General features: G+C 39.5%; 1 protein-coding gene across 1 annotated transcript; it reads left to right on the top strand.

The window, feature by feature from the left end:
* The first annotated feature begins 862 nt into the window (after positions 1–862).
* On the top strand, positions 863–26807 carry LOC110989644 (disintegrin and metalloproteinase domain-containing protein 10-like). The gene is made up of 14 exons (XM_022254187.2): positions 863–1052; positions 4172–4313; positions 8997–9115; positions 9643–9905; positions 10550–10828; positions 11550–11733; positions 15679–15839; positions 16425–16602; positions 17372–17549; positions 18219–18323; positions 19230–19314; positions 19824–19932; positions 20727–20986; positions 22020–26807. Exons 1-14 carry the CDS (start codon positions 1004–1006, stop codon positions 22203–22205), a joined length of 2298 nt encoding a protein of 765 aa, XP_022109879.2. The 5' UTR covers positions 863–1003; the 3' UTR covers positions 22206–26807.
* Positions 26808–27086: the final 279 nt, after the last annotated feature.

The raw sequence follows: 27086 nt of genomic DNA, 5'->3' as shown, positions 1-27086 counted from the left end.
ATGGCTTGCCCGGCCATGAAAATTTGAAAAGCGGGGGGGATGACACCATATGACTTCATCTAGAGATCGGTGTTCATGATATGGATAAACATGTAAATGTACATCTGTAATAATGGCATATTTTTAGCTTTCGTTTTTCTTTTTTTTTTGAGTGATAATGAATGCATTTTAGTCGTTGGAGGTCTAAAAAATTCTTCATAATCAGCTTCAATTTTTTGCTCCCCACAAAAGTGGGGGGGGGGGATAATTCAATAGCCCTCCAACATACACATACCAAAGGGGGGTATAAACACCACCATCACCCTTAAGCGCATGCTCCAAACTGACGTAAACTTAAAAAACAAATCATTATGGCATTCATCCAAACAGCATCGAATAATCCTGGCAAGATCAGTGGTTAAATCGATGACCCGATAGTGGCTGTTTGTCTTTTTTCCACTATGTGAGATGCCCATTTCAGGAAATATGATGTCCCTTTGAAAACAAATCTTTCTTTCGCGGAGAAGACCCTCCCCTCCTCGCTTTTGAGTCCCGCCCCCATCACTTCGGAGAAACGACCAACCCGGAATCGAACTCCCCAGCGGGTTGTGAAAAAGAAGAAAGGGGGACGCACGCACTGTAAGCCCTGCATGCCATGATTCTACCTCCATGCCTGATCTAATGCATCTTGGAGAGAAAATATAACTCTATCTGAGAACAAAAGAAACTTTCGACCAGCAAATAAAACTGAATTCTAAAACTCGTAAAAATTATCCCGCTATGTTTCATTTAAGGTGGGATAATTCTGGAGGCATACTGATGTTTACATAAGGTGAGCACCCCGTGACGTATTATTTACCTCGCTTGTTGAATGAGTCATCTGTACTGCACTGTGTCATTGCGATGCCTACGCCTTGAACTTAACTTGTGGAGTTTTAGCTGCGTTTAGCATTCTGAGTTGTCCATTTCTTTGTACGAAACATTTATTTAAAATTATTTTTGTAGTTGTTTTGCAAAGAAAATCATGTTGCTACGATGCCTTTTACTCGCTGTCAGTATCCCCGCCGTTATATGTAAGTAATTTTCCCTGCGTTGTCACATTTTATCTTAAAAATGCTAATTTTGCTTTCCTGTCGCTTGTTTTTACATAGCATCTATTTCGTGAAATTATAATATTTAGTCAGCAATACAAACTAGCAAACGTTAGAACACGGCCTACTGCCATTGTACTAGCACAAGTGTTGCAGGACTACCCAAACTTTTATGTCCAAGAAAGAGTTCCATATACACTTGACACGTTGTTTGCAGAATTTACAAACCCTGTGAACACTACATGTAAGTAAAATGGTGATCAGGTGATCATGCCTGGTGAACATTAAACATGTTGAAGAACATTATAGTTTCTATACACGATGAAGAATGAAAGTTGAGAATGAGACTTGTCAGAAAAATTCTAACAAAAACATGTCTAATGGCAGACTTTGTCGTTGACCGTATAGTTGCCACACCCCTTATTTTACCACTCACTGTGAAAACCAACCAGACTTGACAATAAGTGGCAAAATTACTAATTATGGCCATGGCGGCTGACACTATGAACATCAACAGTGCTAAAACAATGGATGCTCAGTGTGTTTCTTTTGTTAGATGTTCGTACTCCGTAGTGTAACGTTACAGTTAGGTCCTACACACAGTCACCGATATTAGTCTAGCCTTAGTGTTTTTGAGCATGCCTAAGTTAATTTGTCATGTTTGTTTTTATTTTCCCTGCCAAAATTTGACTGACTAGGATATGCATGACATGCTATCGCTTTCTTATGGCTAAGTGATACCAGTATATTATAAGCCTTATTGCTAATACCACCTGAGTGATTTTGCTCAATTGGTCGAAAGGCACGTGAAAAAGGGGCAATGTTTGCACCTTTTTCCTACCAACAATTCCTTTGTAACATTGTACAAAATCACCCATGCAGTACAGTTCGTGATGAGACTTTCCTGTATGGCACTGTAGGGAGAAATTACTGATTTCTTTTTAGATGTTGCAGTTTTAACTCTTTCCTTTCTCCCTTGTAACATTTTGCAAGGTTTAGTAAGGAGATTCGGTACATGTATGAAGCATGCTTCAATTACAGAATAAATTTGGCTGAGCATGAAAATCTGTGCAGCAAGATCAGGCATGTCAGAGCGTGTGGAAATGTGCTGGACGATCAACCCCAGAATTCTAGTGGTATCCCTGATATGATGTGCTTTTACACTAGCATGACAACTGAACGTCCCAGTGTGTTTTAGGCACTTTAATTTTTACCCATGAAAATCTTTGTTTTGTTCTGTAGCATGATTTATGCATTTCCCTGAAATAGTGAATTTGTATCCCTAAATTAAGGGCTAACATTAAATGACTTTCTTACAGTATGACTGGTGCAGTTGGGACTTCATTTCTCTTAAATGCATCCTCCAGAACCACAAATAACGAAATGATTGAGATATCCTGCAATTTGAATTATTAATGTCAGATTTGATGTAAAACAATAAACAGATATATGTTTGTGTATATTTGTGGCCAGGCCTCTGTCGTGTCTGTCATGTCTACATTTTCATTTCACGAAGAGGAGACGTGTGGCAGGGTTAAGAAGTTCTCATTTGATCATTAAAATCCCAAGTTAAATTCTGCCTGACGCATAGAAGTTACCATGGATTCAAACCCATGAATTTAAAACTTAAAATTGTATTTGTCCTTGATTAAATGCCGGTAGTATCAAAATAATGTGTAACAGATTCCTGGCAAAATAATGTTTACACATTTTTTTCATAGTGTAAAAGTTTATTTTCAGGGCCAAACAGACCTTGAAAAATAGCACCTGCCCGACATGAAATTTACGTGTTTTAAAAAGCAAAATAAACCAAAAACCCTTAAACCATCACATCAACATCTGACAGGGATGTGTATTATTACTGCAGGCACATACATGTACATATACGTACATGTACATACATGTACATATACGGACATGGACATGTATGTAACAAGCCCTTTTATGAAATTTGAGACAGTGCCAGATACATGTACATGTTTGGAGCCACTTGGCTAAATGCCAATTTGACATTCAAAGATGGTCACAAGTTAACATTTCATGTAGTAAAAAAAGGGTGTGGGGCTATATGAAAGCTACCTGTACACAAAAAAGTGTATAGGTCAGTTGATATAATCAAAGACTCTCCACATTGGCATTATTTCTTACATGTAGGATTTATATGTACATGTAGGCATGATTATTTGATTTCGCCATACCTATATCTACATGTACATGTACCATACTGTACATACACGTACATACATTTTACTAATGTTATACTACATCTATAATAAGAGGAGACAGCTTTGAAAACTACCAGTATGTAATTTGAGCAATTACAGATACGTGTACCGGGGTATTATAAGGAAGGAATTCCACATTGGACCATCACAATTTACAAATCAGCACTAATGAGTTGACCTAACTTTTTAAAACCTGTTCCCCCAGGTAGTGAACACCTTTCCTTGCTCCTCCCCCATTAGAATCAAACGGCACACCTTGTTAAATGTCATGATGTTTAATGTGGTCCAGTACGGGATCCCTTCACTCCAAGGCTCTGTGTTCAATGTAGAAAAATGTACACAAAAAAACAGTTGTCCATGTGGCGTTACGTGCAGTGCAAGGGAAATGGATGAATGTTTGTGCTTAAGGGAAATTACTCAAATCCTGTTTAGGTATTGAAATGTCACATTATACAAGTACATGTACACCTCCACATCATTCAAAATTACTAGGTTTAGAAGATCAAGGAAATTAAAGCTTTTAGGGTTACGCACATTCTGCGGGTTACAGTGCACGACTTTATTATTCTGCCTCCTTGTAAAATTGGAATTAAACTCATCAAAAATTAGTCAAGTACATTGTTTATATGTACACATGTATGTACGTGTATGTAGTTTGGAAAATAGTGCACTTGATATTCTAAGAATAATTTCCTGTGCAGTGGGAGATTTTGAGAGATTGCAGAATGTTCCAGAGTTCCAAGCAAATGGGGTTAAAATCAAGTGTCAGTGTGGAAATAACACATTGTATCAAAGCTTCAATGTAGAACAAAAGTGATTGGGTTTATTCATGTACGTGTATTTATCAATGTTTGTTATATTCTGACCTTTTTGCAGATGCCGAGCGCTTAGGCAGGTTCATCAAACATTATGACACACTAAGTTACGATTCTAATGAGCTTCATTTGAAGCATGAGAGAGCCAGACGCTCAACATCAGCAGAGAGCTCTGTCCATCTGGATTTCACTGCTCACGGGAGGTGAGAACCTAGTCCGAATTTCCAGCAACCTACATGTAGAAGCAGTTTTTCAGGGGATGGGCAGGAATTCGGTGGCCTTGGATCTCAGCCATGCAGTGATAGATTTTATTGAAACTTGGTATTTGTGTAGACAATGCCATGATTTGCACATCACATGCACATGTAGTTACCAGTAATCAAAACCACTCTGGTCTTTAATATTGCACACTAAATTGTGCCTCTTCATGAATGATTGTTTTTTCCTTATGCGTCATTTAAATACAGTGTTTTGGCACCCTACCATGCCTACAGCCAAAAATTGGCATTTTACAAGAACAATACACTCGTTTTATTTTAGTTGGTAGTAGTATACAGTTTGTGAAAAATATTACAAACTGAAAAGGGTCCAGCCCAATAAAGAGTTTATGGTGATGGTATTAGGAAAATCTGTGGTGTAATTTGACAACCAGGATTAGAAGTCATTACTGGAGTGGCACAACACTCATAGACAGGTGTGAGACACACATTACTTGCCTCTTCTGGCAGTAGGCAATTCCAGTGACCGTGGTAATGCCATAAATGGTTATTTGCAACGGCGGTGAGCACCGTGACAGCTTTTTGTACTGAGCCACAGTTCCATGACAGTCATTCAGTGCAAAAATCAACACGCTGCTTACCGCCATTGGAGGGGGCCATCAGGAATGTCCAGTGAAATGTCAGTGGGTTCATCAGTACATGTACAGTAAATGTACAATGTAGGATGTCATGATTTGTCACATGCCTGCGCACGTCAAGTTGAAGAATGCATGTGTGAGTGCAGTAACACCACAGTTCTAATATCTCCTCAAATTACACTTGAGAAGGGGTCAGTGCGTCTGCTCAAAAGCTTTTGCAGTATACATGTATAATACTTAGCTTTTGACGTGACTTTGATGTGCTAGACTTGCAAGAACGAAGGCATATTTTTCAGTGATTCCAGGGAACAGCATTTCAATTTCTCCGTTCTCAAGAATTTCCAAATCAGTAGTGTCAGTAATTTGAGGGGAACACAAAAGTCTGGGACAGTCCAGGACTACAGCCTACAGGTACATTCCCCTCAAGTCTTGGACAGTCCAGGACTACAGCCTACAGGTACATTCCCCTCAAGTCTTGGACAGTCCAGGACTACAGCCTACAGGTACATTCCCCTCAAGTCTTGGACAGTCCAGGACTACAGCCTACAGGTACATTCCCCTCAAGTCTTGGACAGTCCAGGACTACAGCCTACAGGTACATTCCCCTCAAGTCTTGGACAGTCCAGGACTACAGCCTACAGGTATATGTTGTAATCAGACATCTGAGAGCCCCCCCCCCCATTTCCACACAGTGTAAGATACAGCTGTAGCAATGAGACTAAATTGACTCATCATAAAATGTTCATTCATCAGGAAACAGTTGTGTGGAGAGCACTGAATTTAACTCTCATCAAGGATTTCATTGTTACTACTAGTAAAAGTAACTTTGAAACTTTCTGTGGGTGCTTGGCAGAATCCTGCTGTACTATAATTGCAAGAAGTGAAAATCATTTCAGTGTACAGAATAAATCAATAGCAGTCGGGGGAACTCACCAAAGTCTGACATAATTTGTTTTTGTTTTTGTTTTTGAATAGAGGCTTGAATGACCGGAAAAGTCATTTCAGGAAGTGTACTGGGGAGCATATCATGTCCGTGAAGGTGCGCGCATTTTTGAATCTGTGTATTTCTATTGGCAGTTTCATGTACGGCAGCATGCTGAGAGACTTCAAAGGCGCATGTAAATTGAACACTGACCGTCAAAAATCACATGACTGAAAATCCTCTATAGGCTTAATATACATACATGTACATGGTACCAGTGCATTGTACATAATACCTATACCTGTAAATTATCCCAATATTGTGCTGCATTTGTAATGGCTGTAATCTACATGTACATGTACATGTACATGTAGATAAGATATTTGCATCAAGCGATGACAACATGTACATTTTACATGTTGTTGGAAGTAACCACATACCCCGGTGCATGTACATGTACATTGTGCTATTATCTATATTCCATTTAGCTCAATGGAGTACTGTGCCATAAAGTGTAACCGTTTACATGGACATGGACGTGATATATCAAACCATGCATTATTACCGCTAACACCACACCCATCCTTGCGCACATTAAAGAGTCAATAGATTTGCATGGTGGTACATGTATGCAATATTCGGCCAACAAATGTACGTACATCACCTGTTGTAACTATGTTTATGGCTAGAAAGAACACCAGGGTTAATCAATAATAAATGGCTTATGTATACTGCACTTACATGTTCATGTACTGCAGGGACTCTTGCAAAACTGTTTATGGTGTAGGTCTTTGAGGGTGGGGTCTGTGTTTGTTTAGAGTGGGTTAAAGTCAAATTTCATGTACATCATGTACATGTAATCAGTGAAATCACATACATGTCCATGTAGACGTACGTGCTATGCCATTCTTTTGCATTTTGCATGTACTCGTACATAGCTGCATGTACAAATTATTACCCGCACATGTAAATGATGGGATTTTTGCTATTGTATTAGCATTCATTTAAACTGAGTTCCCACCTATCAACTGCACATTGCATACAACAACACTTCTAACTACATATATATTTAACTGTGTACAAACTAGTATGTACATGTATGAACGTGCACATGTACCAGGTATGTACAGGAAGAATCTGTCTCCAATTTCATTTTAGTTGACCGGAAAGATTTCACTGATTTTGTCAATACATGTGTAAGTTCATTGTTTCCTTTTCAATTTCATATTTGGTTAATTGATCAATAGTTTTCCCCTATAACTGGTAATTTCACACAAGGCCAGTTCACAATATTAGCAGCAGTCTGCCTTGAGGATTTTTTCACATAAAGGCCTTAGCACTTGTTTAAGTAATGCCCCCACAGCTTGAAACAACCTGTCTTTGTGTTCTTCCCACTTTATAAATCATCTCACTTTTTTTTCTTTCTTTCTTTTTTTTAGAACATTTGAAATTTTTGGTTTCCATGTACTTCGTAAGTAATTTTTGGCCATTCTGCTGTGCCTTCTGAAACAAAACCTTTTTTCACAAAATGGTTTTCAATACATCTAATAGGAAATTTATCAGAAAAATCACTGTATTGAACATCAATAATCAATTAACAATTGATACTGCATATGATACTTAAGGCCTATCACGCATTTAACTAACACTGTCCTTTTTCTTTTTGACTTTTACAAAAAACATGTAAGATAACTTCCTTAATAGATATGTATTACTATGGTGCTAGTGACTTGACTTTGCATTCCTAAATTCATCAAAAATGGAGATTTAGATCTGGATGAATGTTGGTTGGTGCTCGGAAGAAAGAACTTTTTAAAAAATGAATTATCCATGTACATGTACATTTACATGTATGTAGACATTTTTATTGCCTAATGTCTGAAATGGTTCATGGACGAGACCTCTGAATAAAATGTGATTTCCTTGTTCTCTTGTAATAGATCATTGAAATCTACTGCACTGGGTGTCCTTGTACATTGACCTAGGCACTGCCATCAGAAAGCATTGTTGTAACCCCAAAGCCTATGTGTACATGTAGCTTTATCATGTTGCTAGTGTTACTGTGCCATACCCTTTACCCTGTGCCTGTATGCACATACACGTACATGTACCAGTACTGTGAAGGTATACCGTATGTACAAACAGTACATAACATTGGTAGGCCTGCACTACCATACATGCACCTGTACATGTCTTTTCTACAGCGCGTACATACATGTACAGGTATGCTTTGACACTGGTGCTCATTCAACCATAAAAGGTCAGCTATATGTACAGTGTATGTACATCTGTGCGACACTTGATATACATTGCACTAGACTCATGTTCATGTGTGAAACATACAGGTACTGTACGTGTATTATTGTCTGCCTGCATGTACAATGTACATGTATGTACGTCAATTTATAGATTCCAGGTCCAAGTCTTTGTTCACTTGATGGGCATGATACATGTAAACAGGCAAAGAGTACCTTAGCCAGTCCTTTTATTGCATAAAAAAGGATTGAATACGGGACTGTAGTTTACCAGTAAAATGATTGCATACTGTATATGTGTATATGTACATTATACAATATAAGCGTACTTGCATCCATGCTTCTTATGCCCTTTGTTAGGAAATAACACGTAGTAACTTGATCTTATCCTTGTCAGACATGCACAGCAGTGTCCAATTTCATTTTCCTTTGATTTTGGGTTTGTGAAAAAGAAAGAAGTATCTTAGTAATTCCAAAGCCAACGTTTAGTATCTGATGGATCTGGTTTTGCCGAGTGGCAGAAATGAACTTGAAAAAGCTTCATTTGAATTGCTTTTTATGAATAATTAATTTTATGTTGTTAGTAAGTACCACAAGTTTAATTTGTTACCTGAAACAACTCAGCATGGGACAGAGTTGATAATCCACTCTGCGTTTTACGCAAAGTCAATTTATTAAGCTCTAGCTTTGTTAGTTTTAGCATTTTAAAAAGTTGTATAATTTGTTTCTCAAAATTAAAAGCAACGTGATAAATTTACTAGTTCAAATTTTCTAACTTGTCACCAATGTAACATGTATCTATGGTCAAAAAAGCAGCACCATTTATTGAACTACATGTATCACATCTTTTCAGGGATTTTAAACTTCGGCTTATCCGTGGAGCACCCCACCTGTCCCCCAATCTGATTGTAGAGACAACAGAGGGTGCGAGATTCCATGAACCAGACTACCTGTATGTAGGCCAACTAGAAGGTACGTCAGTGTAGAGTTGCACAACGGTGCTGTTCAAACCTGAAAAGATTGCAGTGTACAGATGTAGTTTTGCCAAGACTTTAAATGACATTTTCCCCTTTTTTCACAGTGAATTTAGTTTAATGTACATACCCTGTACAAGTACATGTACATGTAAGTGGTGATTTAGTTGAAGACACTCGCATATACGTAACCTGCCATAATCATGACAACAAATCATGGTCGATTCTGATGTCTAGAAATGTTTTTAAACCATTAACTCTCACTGCCCAAATTCAATTTACGTGACTGTGCATGGTTCTTGGTTTTAAGTACATGTTGTTCTGATGATTTGATTCTTGGTTTTAAATTTTGCTGGATTCAAAATATGTGTACCAATACCTAGCTATTCATGTAGAATCCTCTAAGGAGGGAGAGTCATTCTACTTCAAGTCAAACTTCAGTCAGCTACATTTAGACGTTGTATGCCAGAGGTATATTGTTCATGTTGATGAAACCTCTCCTTCCTTCGTCTACGTCCCCTGTAGGTGAGCCTAACACCAAGTGCCATGGATCCATCCTCAAGGGTCTCTTCTCAGGAACCATCTATGCAGACGGCGACACCTACCATGTGGAGCCAGCCCACAGACACTTTGACAAGCCCACAGAGTTCCACTCCGTCATCTACAAGGGTTCGGACGTGGAGCATCCACCCGATGGAGGCTGTGGCTTAACCAGCAAGACCATGAAATGGATGAAGAAGGTCCAAGAATCAGCCGTTGAGGAGGACAGCCGTGACTACGTGAAGAAGGTAGTTGATGAAATTGCAGAGTCTGTTCCACCTGTTGAAGTTGCACCTGTACTTGTAAGGCCAATTCATTATAACCATCCAATTTTATTTCATACAGATACAAGTATGTAAAGTACTTACCAGATAAAAGGACATTCAATGTGAGTTATTTTAGACTGAGTACATACTTTTCTTGATGGCATATTTGATCCATCCAGACAGCTCCAGTCCTCCTGAGCCAGTTGTATTGGTGTTCTGAACCGCACAACATTTCTAAGGAGCAAAACATTCAGGCATTCCAAATGCTTGGCTGTATGCTATGTATGCTATATATTTATCGATGGTCCTTACTGGCAGATTTTAACTGAGCACATAAATTCATGTGGTAACATTTTGGAAACTTGTTCCTATGGTTCAATCAAGGCCACTGCAGAAGCTTGTCAAAGGTGCTTGAGATCATGTTTGGAAAGACAGAGAATTGTAGAGGATGCCAAATTCTTTTTTTTGTCCAAAAACAACTCAACTTGCCAAGTGAGGACATTTGAAAAAAAATACAAAACCCTATTTTATCACATACATGCACATATGTATTTTATTATGTTTGTTTAAGCTAATAGAAACCCGACTTCTTGTTTTTTACTGCTTGAAATTTCATTTTGTCACAGGGTTCTACTAGGCAAAGTGGCCAGACTGCTCATGATTATAGTCCCAGGGAAAATATATACGCTGACCCCAAACATCGCCGAACCCGACGCCAGACGCCACTCAAGAACACCTGTAATCTGTATCTCCAGGCTGACCACACGTATTCTGCATTCTTCAATCACGAAGACTCGGAGGTCATCGCTCAGTTCAATAACTTTGTGGCTGCCGTCAATGCTATTTACGGCGCCTACAAGCTTGGCACCTACAATGACGTTGGGTTCTTGGTGGACAGGATTAGGGTAAGGAAAACAGTGGACCTTACAGTAGTATGTTAAGAGGTGACCACAGAGGGGCCAGATTTTGGTTGGCCATTGCAGAAAAAAATCAACACCTGTCCACCTAATGGTATTCATTGAGACAAGGACTTGGCCCCTTTTTTTTTCCCTCAGTGGATGTAGTTGATTCAAATTTTGGTTTACTGGAATTTGTCCACATTCGGTTTCTTAGATCTATTTTTATTTGCGTACTGTTGCACATGCATAGTGGAATACTGTTCAATTATGAAGCTGAAAGCCTTTTTGATACACTTGATCATCTTACAATTTTGGAATGAATGACTTGTGGTAAAAACCCAAATGACTGAATAAAAGTGGGACTGACACCCTACAAGTCATTGCTCTATCAGCCCAGCCTAAGCACTGCTGTAGATGTTGACAGTTTGCCTTTAATGCTTCGTCTAGGATTTCCAGGACTGCTCGACCTACCCTGGCTCAGAAAATTTAAAAGGGAGGGATGTTAGCAGAGCATTGTTGAACCTAGAGTACAAATGAAATTTAAGAACACTTACAATTTTAGACCAAAGTTTGTCATAGGATGCCTGACCCACTTCCACGTATTCAGTGCAAAGTGAAGTACATCTGTTTGATGATGATAAAGATGAATGTTTCATTGTTTCAGAGTCTGGAACTGTTATGACAGTTTTTATTCATACTGATGATATTACTGACTCCTTATTTTCAGATCAATGGCACCAGTGAGAAAGCTGACCCTACAAATCCTTTCCGATTTGAAAACATTGGTGTGGAGAAGTTTCTAGACCTGAACTCTCTGCAGAACCATGATGAATATTGCCTGGCCTATGTGTTTGCCAACCGTGACTTCAATGACGGAGTCCTCGGACTTGCCTGGGTGGGATCCTCGGGAAGTAAGTCTAATAATGTGTCAGTTTCTCTAAACGTCTCAGAGATAGGATTCTTTTGGGTCAAAAACGTCAACTTTCTCAAAAAGGAATTAATGTACAGTCTTGGAAAATCCTTTAAAAATCCAGGGGGAACAAAAGGTCCCGGAAAGTTACGGAAAACTTGTGAAAAAGTTGGAAAAAGGATGTCCTTAAATCCTGTTGTCAGAGGATGGAAAGGCATGGAAAATTCATGGAAAATTCATGGAAAATTCATGGAAATCAAGATTATGGGAAAGTTGTGGTATTTGGTTTTCAGATTTGTGTGGGAACCCTGATATAGCAGTGAACTTTTTATATACAGCCAAACATTACACACTGATTGCAGAGCGTTATTTGGAACAGTAATTACGACAACATTATATTTGTCAAGCCTCAGAAGTTTACCCAAGAGCAGTAGTTGCGACCACAACTGGCTATGGAGAGTGGCCAGGCTCAAGTTCAACACTCAATCCCTCTCTACAGACTTATCATACTTTGTGCATGTGTGTACAAAAACAAATGGAGTTTAACGAGTTTAAATGTCAGCCGGAGGTGACTCAAGGCACACCTGATGTTTGAACCCATCAGCCGTTCCTTTACATGTATGTACAGATACATGTACATGTAGCAAGATCATGTTTACGCCTCACGAGGTGTAAAGTGGTTAAAAGTAAATCAGGACTTTTAGCCAATCTGTTGCATTTACTGTGATATTTTCTCAATCAAACCAATCTGTGCTTAGCACAGATGCGTTGTGCTTACCAACAACTGGTTACCTGCTTAAATGTCCCTGATTTTTGATATCCGTGACTGGTTTTCATTGTTCATGAAGTATTTGTGAATGTTTTAGTTTTTTGTTAATTTGCTGATTAGTGTTTTTCCTTTTTTTAACCCTAACCCCCAAGGGTTGCTGGCTCTAACCCCCTCCAGGGTTGCTGGCCCTAATGTTCCCCATTCACACAAAGTTAAACACCCATATGGGACTTTGTGCATGGAGGCTGTTGGACTTTGTTTTTCTGAGGTATGCCAAACCCAATGCAAAAGCCAGCTGTTATGGGCCTACCAGACCTATCCCCACAAAATTAAACACTTTACTACTGTGTAATTCTGTGTGGTTGGGGAAGGTTAGGGTTAAAGGTTACATGTGTTCATGTAGTTACATGCCCCACGTACATGTACATATAACACATACAAAGTTCCACAACTTGTCTTACATTAGTAGAATTCTTGTCATTTCCAACTGAAGTGCAATTTGATTTTAGATTGGCTGTTTTATGGTTGATCTTCATATCATTTTTCAGTTTTTAAACAACATCAGGCTTACACGTACATGTATCAAGGCTTTCCTTTTAAGGACTCAGAAATTAGTGTCTTTTTATTAAAAACAGCTGAATGTTTATATTTTGTCATAGTTTGTATTTTTGTGTTCTACATGCACACCGGCCAGCCGACCCCGGCAAGCTCGGTGGTCGAGTGGTTAAGACGTCTGCACTAGTAAGCAGGAAGTTGTGGGTTCGAGTCCCACGCGAGTAAGCTTGTGACTTTTTTCGCAAGCTCTCGGACAAGCACTGAGCATACAGTGTTTATTGATATATACGCTGGGTAAGGGCAAAACCCGCTGTATAAATTAACATCTCCCCAACGGAAAAATACATCTTGATAATACATCTGCATACTTATTATCTCTGAATATCAGTCCATGTGCATTCACAGGTTATTCCATTGGAGACAAATTCCTCCAAGGACAGTTCATACAATTAGGATTCATCATAAACCTTTATCTACATGTAGTTCGGAGCATGGGTAATGCTTATTGATTACTGGCCGTGAACCTTCAACCCTGCCATTGTGAAGACTGCAGACAGTGTGTTAGCTGGTCTCACCAGGCTGTCTAGTCAGGCACAATCTGGCTGTCTGATTGAGGCCAATTACATCTGTAACAACTGCCTTTGGAAAATGCCATTAGCATGTTTGTACAGAGGCTGTGTGTCGGTAGCATGTGCATGTACATGTATGTACCTACATGTACATGTACTTGTACATAAACCTGTTCATAGAAATACTGGAAAAGATGGAGATGGTTCATTCTTTGTGTGTGTTCACTTAATGACTTAATCTATTCTACTGTAAATTGCAGGTATCGAGAAACTGTACTGTGGGTCATTCAACACACATGTACATGTAAATGTCCACATACCGGTACATGTATAAAACGTACATGTACGGTACATGAAGGTAGTGTGTCTAAGTCATTGCTTGTCAGATTGCTGTAATGTTTGAAGCACTCTTTTCTGTCTAATTGCTGTGTTTTTACCTCTTACATGTACATGTATGTATGGTACATGTATATCAGGGTAATTTTGAAGGAAATGTATTCAGTCAGAAGGTTTTAAAATTATATCTATTCTTTTATCAGATGTTTATTATGCATCTGTTGTGTGGTGAACAGAAAGGGTTATTTATGACAGCCAGAATTGAGATTACTAGTATTTAGGGGTGCCTATCATAAGTCTGACGCCTCAAAAGTCTGAATTTTTGGAATAATGAGGTGTCGGATCTATGGGCAATTTTTATTCAGCGCTCATAGGTCCGACGCCTCATAAATCCGACGTCAGACCAACGAGGTGTCAGACTTAGTATGAGATGTCAGTGTGATTGAATGTGAAACACAGAGGAGTGCGGGCCCGCGCAATGAGTTGCCCGTGAGCGAGATTCAACTTTGTTCCCAACTCGTGCCCACAGTACTGACCCTGTTAGGAAAACTAAATCAAGCAGACTACCTGCACAGTTCGTACACTGGTCCAGTATTTTTTTAATCCAAAATACCACTACGTGTAAGAATGATGTACATGTAGGATACTTCGCTAAAGATAAGCATTTTTTCGACTGTAATACTTTTGAAATTTAAAATGTTTGTATGTGTCATAAATACATGTAGTACACCATACTTGACACCGGGAACCGGTCTTGTTCCTAGCCCTGTCTTCATACGCTCATAATGATCGTCAAATCAAACATTGGACTTTCGAGGAGTCAGATTTTTTGAGAGGTTGGATCTATGCCATGGGCCAAAAAAACTGTTGGACCATTAAAAACGCATTTGTCAGACTTACCGGTATGAGGCGTTGGACCTACATGTATGAGGCGTCAGAATTAGGAGGCGTCGGACTTACGAGCTGACCTCTGTTTGAGCATTTCCTGGGCAACAAGTCCATTATTTCATATCAAAATATAGATTTTGTAGAATTTTGAAGGTTTCGGGGAAATTAGAACTCTGTCACTATTACTCTGCATGGATTTAACAGTTACAAATCTATCCACAAGCTGTTTATTGAGAAAGATCCAGGGATGGCATTTTCAGGTGAAAATTAATTTATGACTAATTCCTAAACCTGCTATCAGTGCATTAATTGTGCTTATTGACAGGGTTAGGAACACTGGTAAGATGATAAAGTTGTTAAGTTACATGTACATGTATCCGGTTTATAAGTGTGACGTAACTTCAGTTCAAACCATGCCCAGTGCACATAGAGTTACACGCATTGCTCGCTGTTTACATGGAACCATGGAACCAGAAGTTGACACGCAACCTCAGCGACCGTTCAATTGGAGTCTGCAAATCCTGGCACGTCCACTTGTACATGTATGACAAAGTCACTAACGAATCGGATATTGCTACTGTTTTTCAGTATAACAGATACGTGTACAGGGGGTGCCTTGGAGAATACACCGGGCAGCCCCGACCCTAGGGATAGTCATATGCACTGTGTTAAACAAGTGAGACAGTGGGGATGAGGTTAACTCATAGAAGCTAATCTTGCGAACAGGTCAACAGAAAGGCACGCAGATACCTCTGTGGCAAACTTCACTCTTACTACCCACACTAATCAGACCCATTTTTCATTTATTCATTGTTGTTTTATTTGACAGGTACCTCTGGTGGAATCTGTGAACGTTACAAGCAGTTTAGCAGTGGGTATCAGAGCCTCAACACCGGAATCGTCACCATCAAGAATTATGGCTCCCAGGTCCCGACGAAGGTCACAGAAATCACTTTTGCCCACGAGATTGGCCACAACTTTGGATCACCTGTGAGATTCTGACTTACATGTACTTTCAGCTTGGGTTCAATACCGGTACATAGGGACTGATGCTGGCTTCAGCATAATCTGGTTACGGCTATACATGTTGATGGAAAATTTAGATCCTCTGCTCTTTATGTAGGAAAAGTCCTAGGTAAAAAAAACATCTCCAAGGAAATACGCTTAGATTGAGAGAGAGAGAATTTCAAGCTAACATACTGTGGGCTGTTAACTCATCTATGCTTGCAATCTACTTTCTTATGAGGGGCCAATTTAAACCAGAGATGCCAGATTTTTGGCTTTTTTCATATTTTGGGAGAAACATTAAGGCATTTCATCCCTTTGCATGCTGGAAGGGAAATGCTTGTTTTGCAGGCCTGACATACCTGAGGAAAAATCAAAGAAAAAACAAAGGGAAATGAAACACAGCAAGACCAAATAACACACACGGTATTGCATAATATTGGGAGTTGAGCTTGTGTTGTCTGCTGTAATTTGTTGCCAGTTTCTCAACCCTGAAGCCAAGGCCCACTCAAACCCCATTTCAATATCTTCAGCAACTTTTGTTCTGGTACATTTTTATCTTTTGTACAGCATGACTACCCAGATGCCTGTCGGCCAGGTGACTTCTCAAATACACGTAGTCAAGGCAACTACATCATGTACGCCAGTGCCACGTCCGGTGACAAACCCAACAATAAGAAGTTCTCCGATTGTAGTATTGCCAACATGTCAAACGTCGTCAACGCCAAAGCCAGCAGATGCTTTGTCTGTAAGTGAGAGACCGATCGTGATAACGATAACGAATAATAATGATCATCTCATGATAGTGTCTCTTGTCATTGTGAAGCATTGGCTAATCATTTAACCAACCTACAGAATATCGTAAGCTATCTAGGAATCAGTGAATCTGAGTGCCCTGCTAAAAGTCAAATGTGAGAGCAAAAACTAAACTAGTCCATATCGTGTCTGAGTTGAGAGTGGTACTTTCAACACTATGCTGAGGACTAATTACTGTAACACCTACGGCTCTTTAAAAAAAAGCATGCAGAGAGACAATGGTGCAGAAGTGATCAATTTAGTTCAGAGGAAAATTCTCTGAACACGTCGTGCAGTCAGATGGGGCATATAACGAGAAAAAATCCACTTTTGAGGATTCCAACCGGGACCACAGAGATTGTGGGGAGTAGAATAACAGTTTGCTTTTCCTTACAGATGAATCTAGTGACTATAGTAATGCTATCGCTGGTCATTTGTAGTGACCCCTGCCAGTGGTGGCGAGCATTGTAATGACTATTACTGGAAGTCATTCTGTGACCTTGCCCAGGGCAAAACCCAGCACAGTGCTTTCTGTTGTCAAAGGAGGAATGTGCATTGAAACATCACTGGGTTTGTCTATGGCCAGAGAGCCTGTCAAGATTTGAGTATGATGGATGACCAGCAGAGAGGTCAAGAAGCTTTGGATGATCTCGGTCATCTTGAAGTGTCACAAGAAGCATGTCTTTGTCCTAACCTGTGATTTACATGTTGCCTGATTGCAGCCTCTGACCGACCTGTCTGCGGTAACCACATCTTGAACGAGAACGAAGAATGCGATTGCGGTTACGACGACCAGTGCACCGATCGGTGCTGCAATGCAAGACAGTCAGCCAAGTCAGCAAGCGAGGACGTTAATGCCTGCAAGTTGGCTACTAACGGTGGTGTCAAAGCCGTATGCAGGTAATGTCAACTGTTATTCCTACAGGGTATTGTGAGTGACCCACAACAACAACAAGTCTTGTGAGAATAGTTCAACGTTAGTATAGGCGAATCTCATTAATAAGAGGTCCTTCGGACTTGGCAAATTACCCTGTTGTAACAGAAACGTTGTATCATCAGGAATGAAAACAGTGAAAAAGAAAAGATTGGGACCTAAACATTTCCTTCTTATAAGCAGGATCTTGTATTAACCCCTTTATGGTGGGATTTTTTTGACCTTGCCTACTAGACTGCGGTATGCCCTGTATGCAATGCCCTATCCACCAGCAGGCCGACATTGAAACTGCAGGTGCATCATGAATAGAATGTATGTGCGGTATGCACTAATCCTCCCGCTGAGCCGCAATGTTTGCCATCTTCCAGCACGAAGGGGTTAACATTGCTCCAATTAACGAGGCTCAGCTGTACATGATAGGGGTCTCAAATGTTACTGGAGAGAAAGCATTCTGCCTAATGTTGGCTTGCGCAGGCAACATCCACCCTCCCTGGTACACAATCTCAAATGCAATTGAATGGACAACAAACTGGAACCAGTGAAATCTTTTCACTACACCCTCTTCAGGTCCCAGCACAACATCCATTGTTGTATTTCTTTGATTTGACCATTTTTCTTCTGCTTGTGCTCACTAGCAAATCCCAAGGACCATGTTGCAATGAAGCCACCTGTAACTACCATGCAGCTGACAGCAAGACATGTAAACCAGAAACGGATTGTAGTGAGGAATCCAAGTGTGAATATCCTTTTGAAGTTGGAGCCAGTGGGCTGGTTGGCCACATGCACCCCTTGCGAGATCCTAAAAGGAGGTTAGATTGGCATTTGTGGTATGTTGGTGCAAACGGTCTCTATGTCAAAAGCATGCAGATTTTGATACTTTCAGATTTCTGGTTTCTGGTACTGTCTGTTAATTATTGATACGTGCTGGGTGCCACAAGGGTTGCAAGTCCAGATTCTAGCTGTCATTTTTTCATTTCTCTTCGCCCACCTGTAACGCGTGTAGCCCAATTCATCTGAAGATCAAGGGTTTATAATGAGTTGGTCATGAATATGCTTTCTACATGCTTACTTACATGTACATGGAACAATGTTGGGGATTTCTCTTGTGCACGTGCACAATATGCACAGAGTGCTGTGTGTGTATGTGAGCCAATCAGCACAGATCAAGCAGCATGTGGGCAGAAGAACATTTCCTCAAGATTTCTCTCGGAAGTTGAGGCAGGAAACTGGGAGGGGGGGTGTGAGCACCCTCTTTTGTTGGCTCCCTGTGCACACTACATATAGAGTACCATTGTATGCCAAAATTCCAGGCCGTAGACTAGATGAGAGAGAGCATGCTTGTGTCGCCCTGAGGATGTGATTGCTCAGTAAACAATTTTCCTCTTTTTATGAAGTGATGTAGTGACCATTGTGAGAAGCATCTCTGGGATGGGTACTTGCCCATGTGTCATACGCATGCATTCAGTGATCCCATTATCATTCAATCTTGATAAATTCCGTCTAACCACAGATGCCACATGTGCCCAGAGCAGGCTCTTTATTGAAGATGTGTCATTGTACAACCACCGCACTGAATATTAAATGTCCATAAATCCATTCAATAGATAACCATTTTATTTGGATGAGTTCTTTAACTGTAATTTTACTGGGGTGAGTGCTTCCTGTCCGGAACCTAGTCACAAAGTTGACCTGTCTTCCTGCAACAACTTCAAACAAGTCTGTAAAAGCGGGGTAAGTCTTGAAGGGGAAAAAGATCATTGACTTGTAGCTATCGGCCAACCATTCCTTCTTGCTAAAGGAAGCCAGTAAGTAATGCCGCCACTTCAGCAGTGTTGTCCTAATACTTGACTATTTTTGCCATGTCTTAAGTACTCCACGGCCTGTTCTTCGTGGGCATCGGTGTGGTAGCCATAAATTGATTGCGAACTGAGAGTAACGTCTGTTTTACAATACAAAGCAGGAGGTGATGGGGTTGAATCCAACCTGTACAAGTACTGTCCTCTTACTGCTGGCAAGCAACGTTGAGCATGGAATAACATCACTAGGAACTAAACCTGACGTGTATGTAGAACTCTCCTTGTCAGATAGAAATTTCATTTGTCCTTACGTGCTCTGAACACCAAAAAATTGGTTAGTGAACATGTCAGGTGTCTTAAATTGTGCTTTATTCAGTCAGTTTTTTTGTTATATGATCATTTTTGGCCTGATGTGTTGCTTAATTACATATTTGAATTCCAAAGGAATGCAGTGGCTCCGTCTGTGAGGTGTTTGGCCTGACCGAGTGTTACTGCCCTCCACCTGCGGAAGGAGAGACAGACGAGGGCTGTCATTTGTGCTGTCAGAATGGAGGTCAGCTTAAATACACTTCCAGCTCTAGAGCAAATCTGGCAAAGTTGAAATTTGAAAGTGCAATGCCTGTATGGTCCATCCAGAGTGCGGGAATATTCAGATGGTGAACACTAAAGCCTGCCACTATGAAGATCATTATTTCAAAATGCATCATGGAAAAACTTTCCTCTTAAATTCACCTGCTGGAGTTAAAGTTGAAGAGGCTTGCAAATAAATTGGCAAATAAAGGCAAGGCAATTTACAATACAGTGCACCACCAAGAGGTCAGCATGGAAAGGCCATAATTTCAGTGCACTGTGGGAAACAATCAGCAAATTGAATTTATCTCCGTGTTTGTTTGCAGGGAAGAACATTGTAAGTGTGATTCGAGTATTGATTAAGATAATGTGTTTTTGAACGGCAGCTGAACCCTGCTTCCTCACTACAAATCTCGAAAAACTCCATGCATTTCCTTAGACAAATTTTTGTTTGGCTATAAACTTGGAAAATATCCCATATCATGTGTTGTATGGCACCTGAATAAATCCAGCCATCTAATTGGTTGATTTGGTCACATGTCATTGAATTATTTCCCAATACATGATGCAATCATGCTTGCAAACACAGAAGTTGTATTCCACTAATCAATGGAATTTCCATTGCTTCAACACTAGACATTTGTGAACTTCTCTGTTGACTTATGTTGATACTTAGCATAAAAACAAAAAATAAAACTATCGTTAGCTTCAAATATTCAGTGATGTTTATTTGGCAAAATTATCAAGAGAATTATTCATGTTGTTTTTGGTTTGTAGATGATGTCAATACGTGCATGAGTAGTACGAAAATCCCAGCCATGGCTAATTTTACAGCCATGCATGGAGAGGTTATACCAGGGAGTGACTCCACAGAGAAGATCTTATATCAAGTGCCAGGTGCACCTTGTAACGAGCTGAAGGGTTATTGTGACGTCTTCTACAAGTGTCGCAATGTGGACTCCAATGGACCTCTGTCCAGGCTCAGAGATGCAATCCTGAACCCTCAGCTCTACAAGGATATCGCTGAGTGGCTTAAGGTGAGCAGATATGTCCTCCTCCCCTCCCCAACCTAGTTGTAGTTAGTCTCCTGCCGAGGCATGGAGCCAATCAGTTATAACCAGGGCCCTCCAGCAAAGTGTGTTGTCGGGCCTGTCCCTGGACCTGGCTCAGTACAACCCCCGAGGCTTGTAGGTTGCTAAGAACAGTATCCAGTCATCAGGTTCTCTCTGGGGGCACCGTGTGGTTGCTGCCATTTTAAAGCCTGATAAGAATCAATCGTCAGAGTGGTACAGGAGGGATGATCATGTGGAAGCCGGAGAAACGTAGCCCAACCTACTGAGGGGAATCCAAATTTGCCTGAATGTTGTGGAAATTATTACACAATTGAGGGAGTTCTAGTTAAGCCACTCATGGTATACTGAGAACTCACTGCCCAGTGAAATGCACAAGAGAAATGTGCCGTTGGGTTCTTGTAAAGGTTTACTGTTTGGCAAAAAAGGGTCTGGATTGTGCAAAATGAGTCTTGAGACTTTTTGGTAATTCTGTTGTAGATTGCAATTGCTTTAGAAACAGCTAACTGAATTCTTTGGTTTGATGCAACATTGTGTGTCATCCTGGTGAGAATGGCTGTTGTGTGGAGGAAAAATTGATGTGTGCTGTCTACAGACTGCTGACATCCCTGCTGAACGGTCGCACTGACACTCCTGGGATTTAAACAATCACAGGCAGTGTCTCCAAAAATATTACATAGCAGTGAATTTTTTGTTTCGGTGGCAATAATGCTCATAAATCCTTGGTAATGATTGGTCAGCAACAAGATGGCCATGTCACTTCCATTCATATGCACAAATATAGCTTCTGGATTTCTTTAATCTTCACATATTCATTAGTTGAACTAACTGTTCAAAGAAAGACTTTTTGTTTTTGTGACTTATATTTGATACATTAGAAAAGTGCACATTGGAAAATCAATGTATTTATCAAAAATTAAATATGAGAAAATCAAAAGCTGTTTGGAACTAGAAACGATTGATAAACTGTAAAGGTTGTTTTGGATTGGTTCTTCCTCAGACTAACTGGTGGGCGGCTGTTCTGATTGGCTTAGCTGTCATCCTCTTCATGGCGTTATTCATCAAGGTGTGCAGTGTCCACACTCCGAGTAGTAACCCTAAGCTTCCCAAGCATCGTCAGCTGACCCTACCCAGGCGGCCAAGCTCTCGTCAGCGCGGTGGAGGTCGGCCTATCGAGATGGCTTAGTGTGGCCATGATTCCCAGTCACATCAAGCTCTGCAACAGTAAGCTTGTATAGTTTTCTCTACTCCTTTCTCATTTGCTAAAGTTGTCATTTCATGCTGGTAGATATTTTTCAGGAAAAGGAAAAAAAGGAGGCTTTTGAATTAAAAACTTTTGGGAAAAAGTCAGGCTGGGTACTGCACATTGGACAGTTACTCATGCTTTTCAATGAACAGTGGGTTTTGTTTTTAAAGAGAGATGTTGGTTTTTAACACTGAGCTTACGTTTCATTGTCATCACGAAATGGTTTTGGAGAACAACTTGAAATGGAAGTTTCAAAATGATACATTTTAATTACTCTCTGCATTGGTCGTCAGATCGCTGGGATTTTTGTAATCACATTAAAGATCATTTTGATGGTTACTTGATGACTTCTGAACAGAGAATTTTGATAAACTTTTTTAAAATGGTGTAATGTATATTTTGCAAAATTGTACAAACAAGTACGAATTGAAACACATCATTGTCTACGAGTAAAAAGTTCAAACAATTTTAATGTTGGCGTGTCTGACAAATGTAAACACATTACTTTGCAAAATGAAATCATATATTGCGACCTGAGGACTCTTTTTTGTTTAAGTTTGTTTTGGGATGGAATTGTTTGTTACTTTTTGTTTGAAACAATTGTCAAAATAAACATAAATGCTTTCTGTCAGCGGTGAATGAGTGTACTTGTAAGCCAAAGTTTGGGTTCATCTAGAGATTTTGATTTTTAAAAAGGTTGTAATACTCAGAGTATTTTTCATCGAAATTTCTCACTATCTATTCAAGCAAGGCTCTTGTATATTTTTCTTGTCTAATGAGTGGTCACAAACCTATGTGGTATTACCAAGCTTTAGGGAACTTATTACAGGCACTGTTAGACAAATATGATAACATCTTTTCAAATTCTGAGTACAGTGTATTGTAGTGAGTTTTACTGAATTCTCAAACTGGGCAAGAAAAATGTATAAGGCAGGGAAGAAATGTTTAAATTATTCGTTTATCTGAGTGAATGAGTCAGTGTAAAGTCATTTTGGCATATTAACCCTAACAGTCCTCAGTCCTCCAACAGGTGACAGATTGAGGACTGTTAGGGTTAATGGAGATCTCATTCAGATAGCTACATGTTTGATATATAATGCGTATTTTAAGCGTTGAAGTTTAAAAAATAATCAGCGTTTGCCATTTACACGTAACTTTGAGATTGTTACTCATGTAAATCTGTTTGAGTAATTTTTTGTCTGAAATGGAAACCCGCATTGTAAATTTATCCACAAATAGTTTATCATAGTTCTTTGAGTATTTCTCATAATTTTTAGAAACGAAGTTGTATGTTGCTGGGCTGTTGAAGTGACTCTTTTTCACTATATATATTTTCTTCTACTTTTGATAAATCATACTTTATGTAGCGGTCCAGCCCCCAAGTGAGTGGCCGGGGGCCGGCCCACTATATTAAGTATGTAAATAATACACAAAGTTGATATAGTGTTCTCCTTAATATTCCAAAATGGCATAATGAAAATATCAATACAGTTTTACAATGATACTTATTCTAAATTACACATGTGCGTTATGCTTTGAGACAGTTACTTTTGGTAGTTAATAGTTGGCTAACATTTCCTCAACCTGCTCAAGATGTTTATTCATACTATTGAAACAAGTGGAACATGGTCATGTTGGTAGTTTGTGCAGCCCTTCTGCAGTCAAAGCCTACACACTGTTTATGGTAACTCTTATATCGCCACCATCACAGACATGGAAAGTCAAAGAGGAAAGATATGAGTGATGTCATTGAAGTGACTTGCTATGTGGGGTATTCCCCCCACCTTCCAACGCCCCCCAAAGAGCTATTTTGGGCTTGTAGGTTGACAGTGATATTACACTTCAGTACAATCTACTGCTCACATTGAAGATTTCACACATCCAGTGAATGAGGTCCATGAAAGTTGGGCTGAAGAAATGTATGGATGATTGTGGTATCCCATTTTGGGACAAGAAAGGGGGGTTTCAAGCTGTGTTTGTGGAAAGTGTGGATAAGGTACGATGATTTTGAACCATGCATGATTGCTGTGTTTCGGAGTTATGTGATACCAACGTCCTCCCATAGTGCAGTGGATTGGTTCCTCCAAAAGGTTTTTTCTTTTTATTGCACGCGGTCCCACGATTTGTCTTTTCCTTTCTTTTTATTTTCAGTTCCTCTGCAGAATTCCAAGGTTTACCTCACTTTGTATTCCTACAACTTATATAAAGCATCATAGAATTCTTACCTACATTTTTGCACAAGTACATTTTACATGCACGTACTACACATTTATAGTAATGTTGCATTTATGACAATTACAAAGGATATGGGACATGTACATGTAGGAACTCGTTTAGCAATGGCTGAAATGTGAAAGGCATATACAATGCTTGAAGATTCAGAGATTAGATTTCTTTTCACTGTGAAATTGTGTTGTTGATTGGTTTAATTACATTGCTGTGAAAAGTAGTTTGACTTGGATTTTGCCTTGTGTAATATGAACATGATGTTAAAGCATGACACATTTTTTAGTTAACAGCAAAATTCTGACATCACATTATTTTACAATTTACAGTGGCTCGTATTGAAAATTGTGAATTTACCATTTGGATTATTGTTCTTTGTTCTACGCGACTTGATTTGTTTGTATTTACCCACGGATACTAAATGCACAGTTTGAAAACTTCCTAATGCTATCTACTCATACATACCTCTCTTGGATTGGCTCCCTCCCGGTCTCACCTTTCACTCCACCCATCCCATCACTCATGACAAAACCTACATCAAAAGAAGCTTAGTTCTCCTAGTGTGCGCAAAACTTGGTGATGCCACCTTATTCAATGTAACCAGTACATGTGTGTCAGGGAATAGTTCATTAAAGGTGCACCCATGTTCAAAGGGCCGATTGGTGAATAAGTTTAAAATATGCAACTTCATGTTTGCGTGTTGGCCCCGGTACTATGGTTGGTACTATGATGTGACATGCACTATTTTTTTATTTTTTTTTACGCCTCACCCCCACAATGCATTGCAGAGGAGTATGTCATTTCATGATGTCAGTTGGGTGTGATTTACTTAACTGTATACAGGTGTTTCACAATAGTGCGCCTCCCAGAGTTTGCAACGTGCTGGCTAATCACAACGCGCGAAATCTGTCAACCCTTGCCGAACGCACACTGGGTCGACAGATTTCGTGCATTTCGTGTGATTGGCTGACGCATTGCAAACTCTTGGAGGCGCACTATTGTGAAACGCCTGTATTACATGTACTTGAGTTACTAAACTTGAGACAAAAGTAATGAAGTCTTGCTTTTCAAAAAGTGGTGAGCAGTTTTTCCTCAGTATGCCAACAGTTCTCAGCTGTAACACTTTGTGAAAAATTTTTAGTGGCAATATTTTGTTGCTTAACCACACGTAATAATTATTGGAGCTAAACTAATGAAGCTACAAAGCTGGGTGATGAATATGTATAAGGTATAAATCCTGTACGTGTACTTTGATTGGCTGCTGCATTGTATTGCATGATGCATGCCATAGTTATTTAAAAGTGTGCATGAATTGGATTTTTAGTAATTAGTATAACTTTGTTGAATTTCGTTGTTTTGACGTTTACCATAGATACATGTGTACTGTATGATTACCATTTTCCACCTAATCCAACTGACATATAATTTTTCAGATTTGAATGGTTTAACCATACAAGAATTCGATTGCATTTGTTACTCTTACATTTTGTTTCCTGTCTTTCAGTCTGGAATACTGAATTCCAGCGGAATTCCAGCGGTGTCCAGGTTGCCCAGTAGATTTAAGGCCGGTTTGTTATGTGGATCCGGATGGATATCAGTGATCTGATGTTGTTTCACCGACATCAAGACCCCGTCTAATGGATAGCGCAGACCAGCTTTTGGATCACTGATCTAGATTCAGATTCATGTTTATAAACAAACAGGCCCTTCATGAGAACAGAAATTCTGTGGTGCATTTTTTTTGGAGGGGGGTTCTTTGTGTTTTTTGTATCTCCAGTTTTGGATAGCTAGATGTGAAGCTAGAAATGAATATTTAAAAAGAATTCTAATGCTTATATTCATACGCAGTGTACTTAGGAGAATTTGTAAAGACTCGAGATTAGCTTTTTACCCAGTGGCAAGAAGATTCAATATATCTGTAGAAAAAAAAGGTATAATGTAAATATTTAAAAGTCTACACAGAGTAACCATTTTTCCAGTAATTCTATAAAAAGTGTTGGTTGTGATCACCTATGAGAGCTTCATCTTTCCTTTTTATATTTTTGATAAAGCGAAGGAAAAATGTCAGCTTGTAGTCAATGATACATTGCTTTTGCGGCTGTCTCCTGTCAAGATTCTAAACTGATGGTGAATTTCAATCTTCAAATCAGTGATTCGGTCAGATCTCCAAGCATGTGACAGTCGCTGATTTTAGGCAAGTGTGCTGTCCACAATTAATTTTACACATTTTGGCATAAAGTAACCAACTGCATGTAGTGTTGCATGAAAAAAAAATGTACTGTGAAATAAAGTTGATTGCTGTTGCCACAAAAGAAATTTTTTTTTTTTGGATGATCAATGACGAGAGTCTGAAGTACAATATGAAGCTGTGATTTCTTGAAATCTACAACTGATATTTCACTTGTCACAATGTACTAAAGAACGGTTTTTAATAAAGCAGAATTTTAAAAAAGCGGAGTGAAAACCATATTCCTGTTTATATTTTGCATAGCAGACACCTGCAGGTCCCCAAAAGTCAGCCAAAATGTCCTCATTTTTTGTAATCTATGCAAGGTAAATATGACATTTGAAAGAATTGGATCATTTCACTATTCA

Source organism: Acanthaster planci, linkage group LG08 (genome assembly GCF_054643075.1).
Source record: "Acanthaster planci isolate LZ-2023a linkage group LG08, COTS_SCS, whole genome shotgun sequence".
NCBI classification, from domain to species: Eukaryota; Metazoa; Echinodermata; class Asteroidea; order Valvatida; family Acanthasteridae; genus Acanthaster; species Acanthaster planci.
Note: the sequence above shows the minus strand (reverse complement) of the source record. Positions and strands in the feature narration are given on the sequence as shown.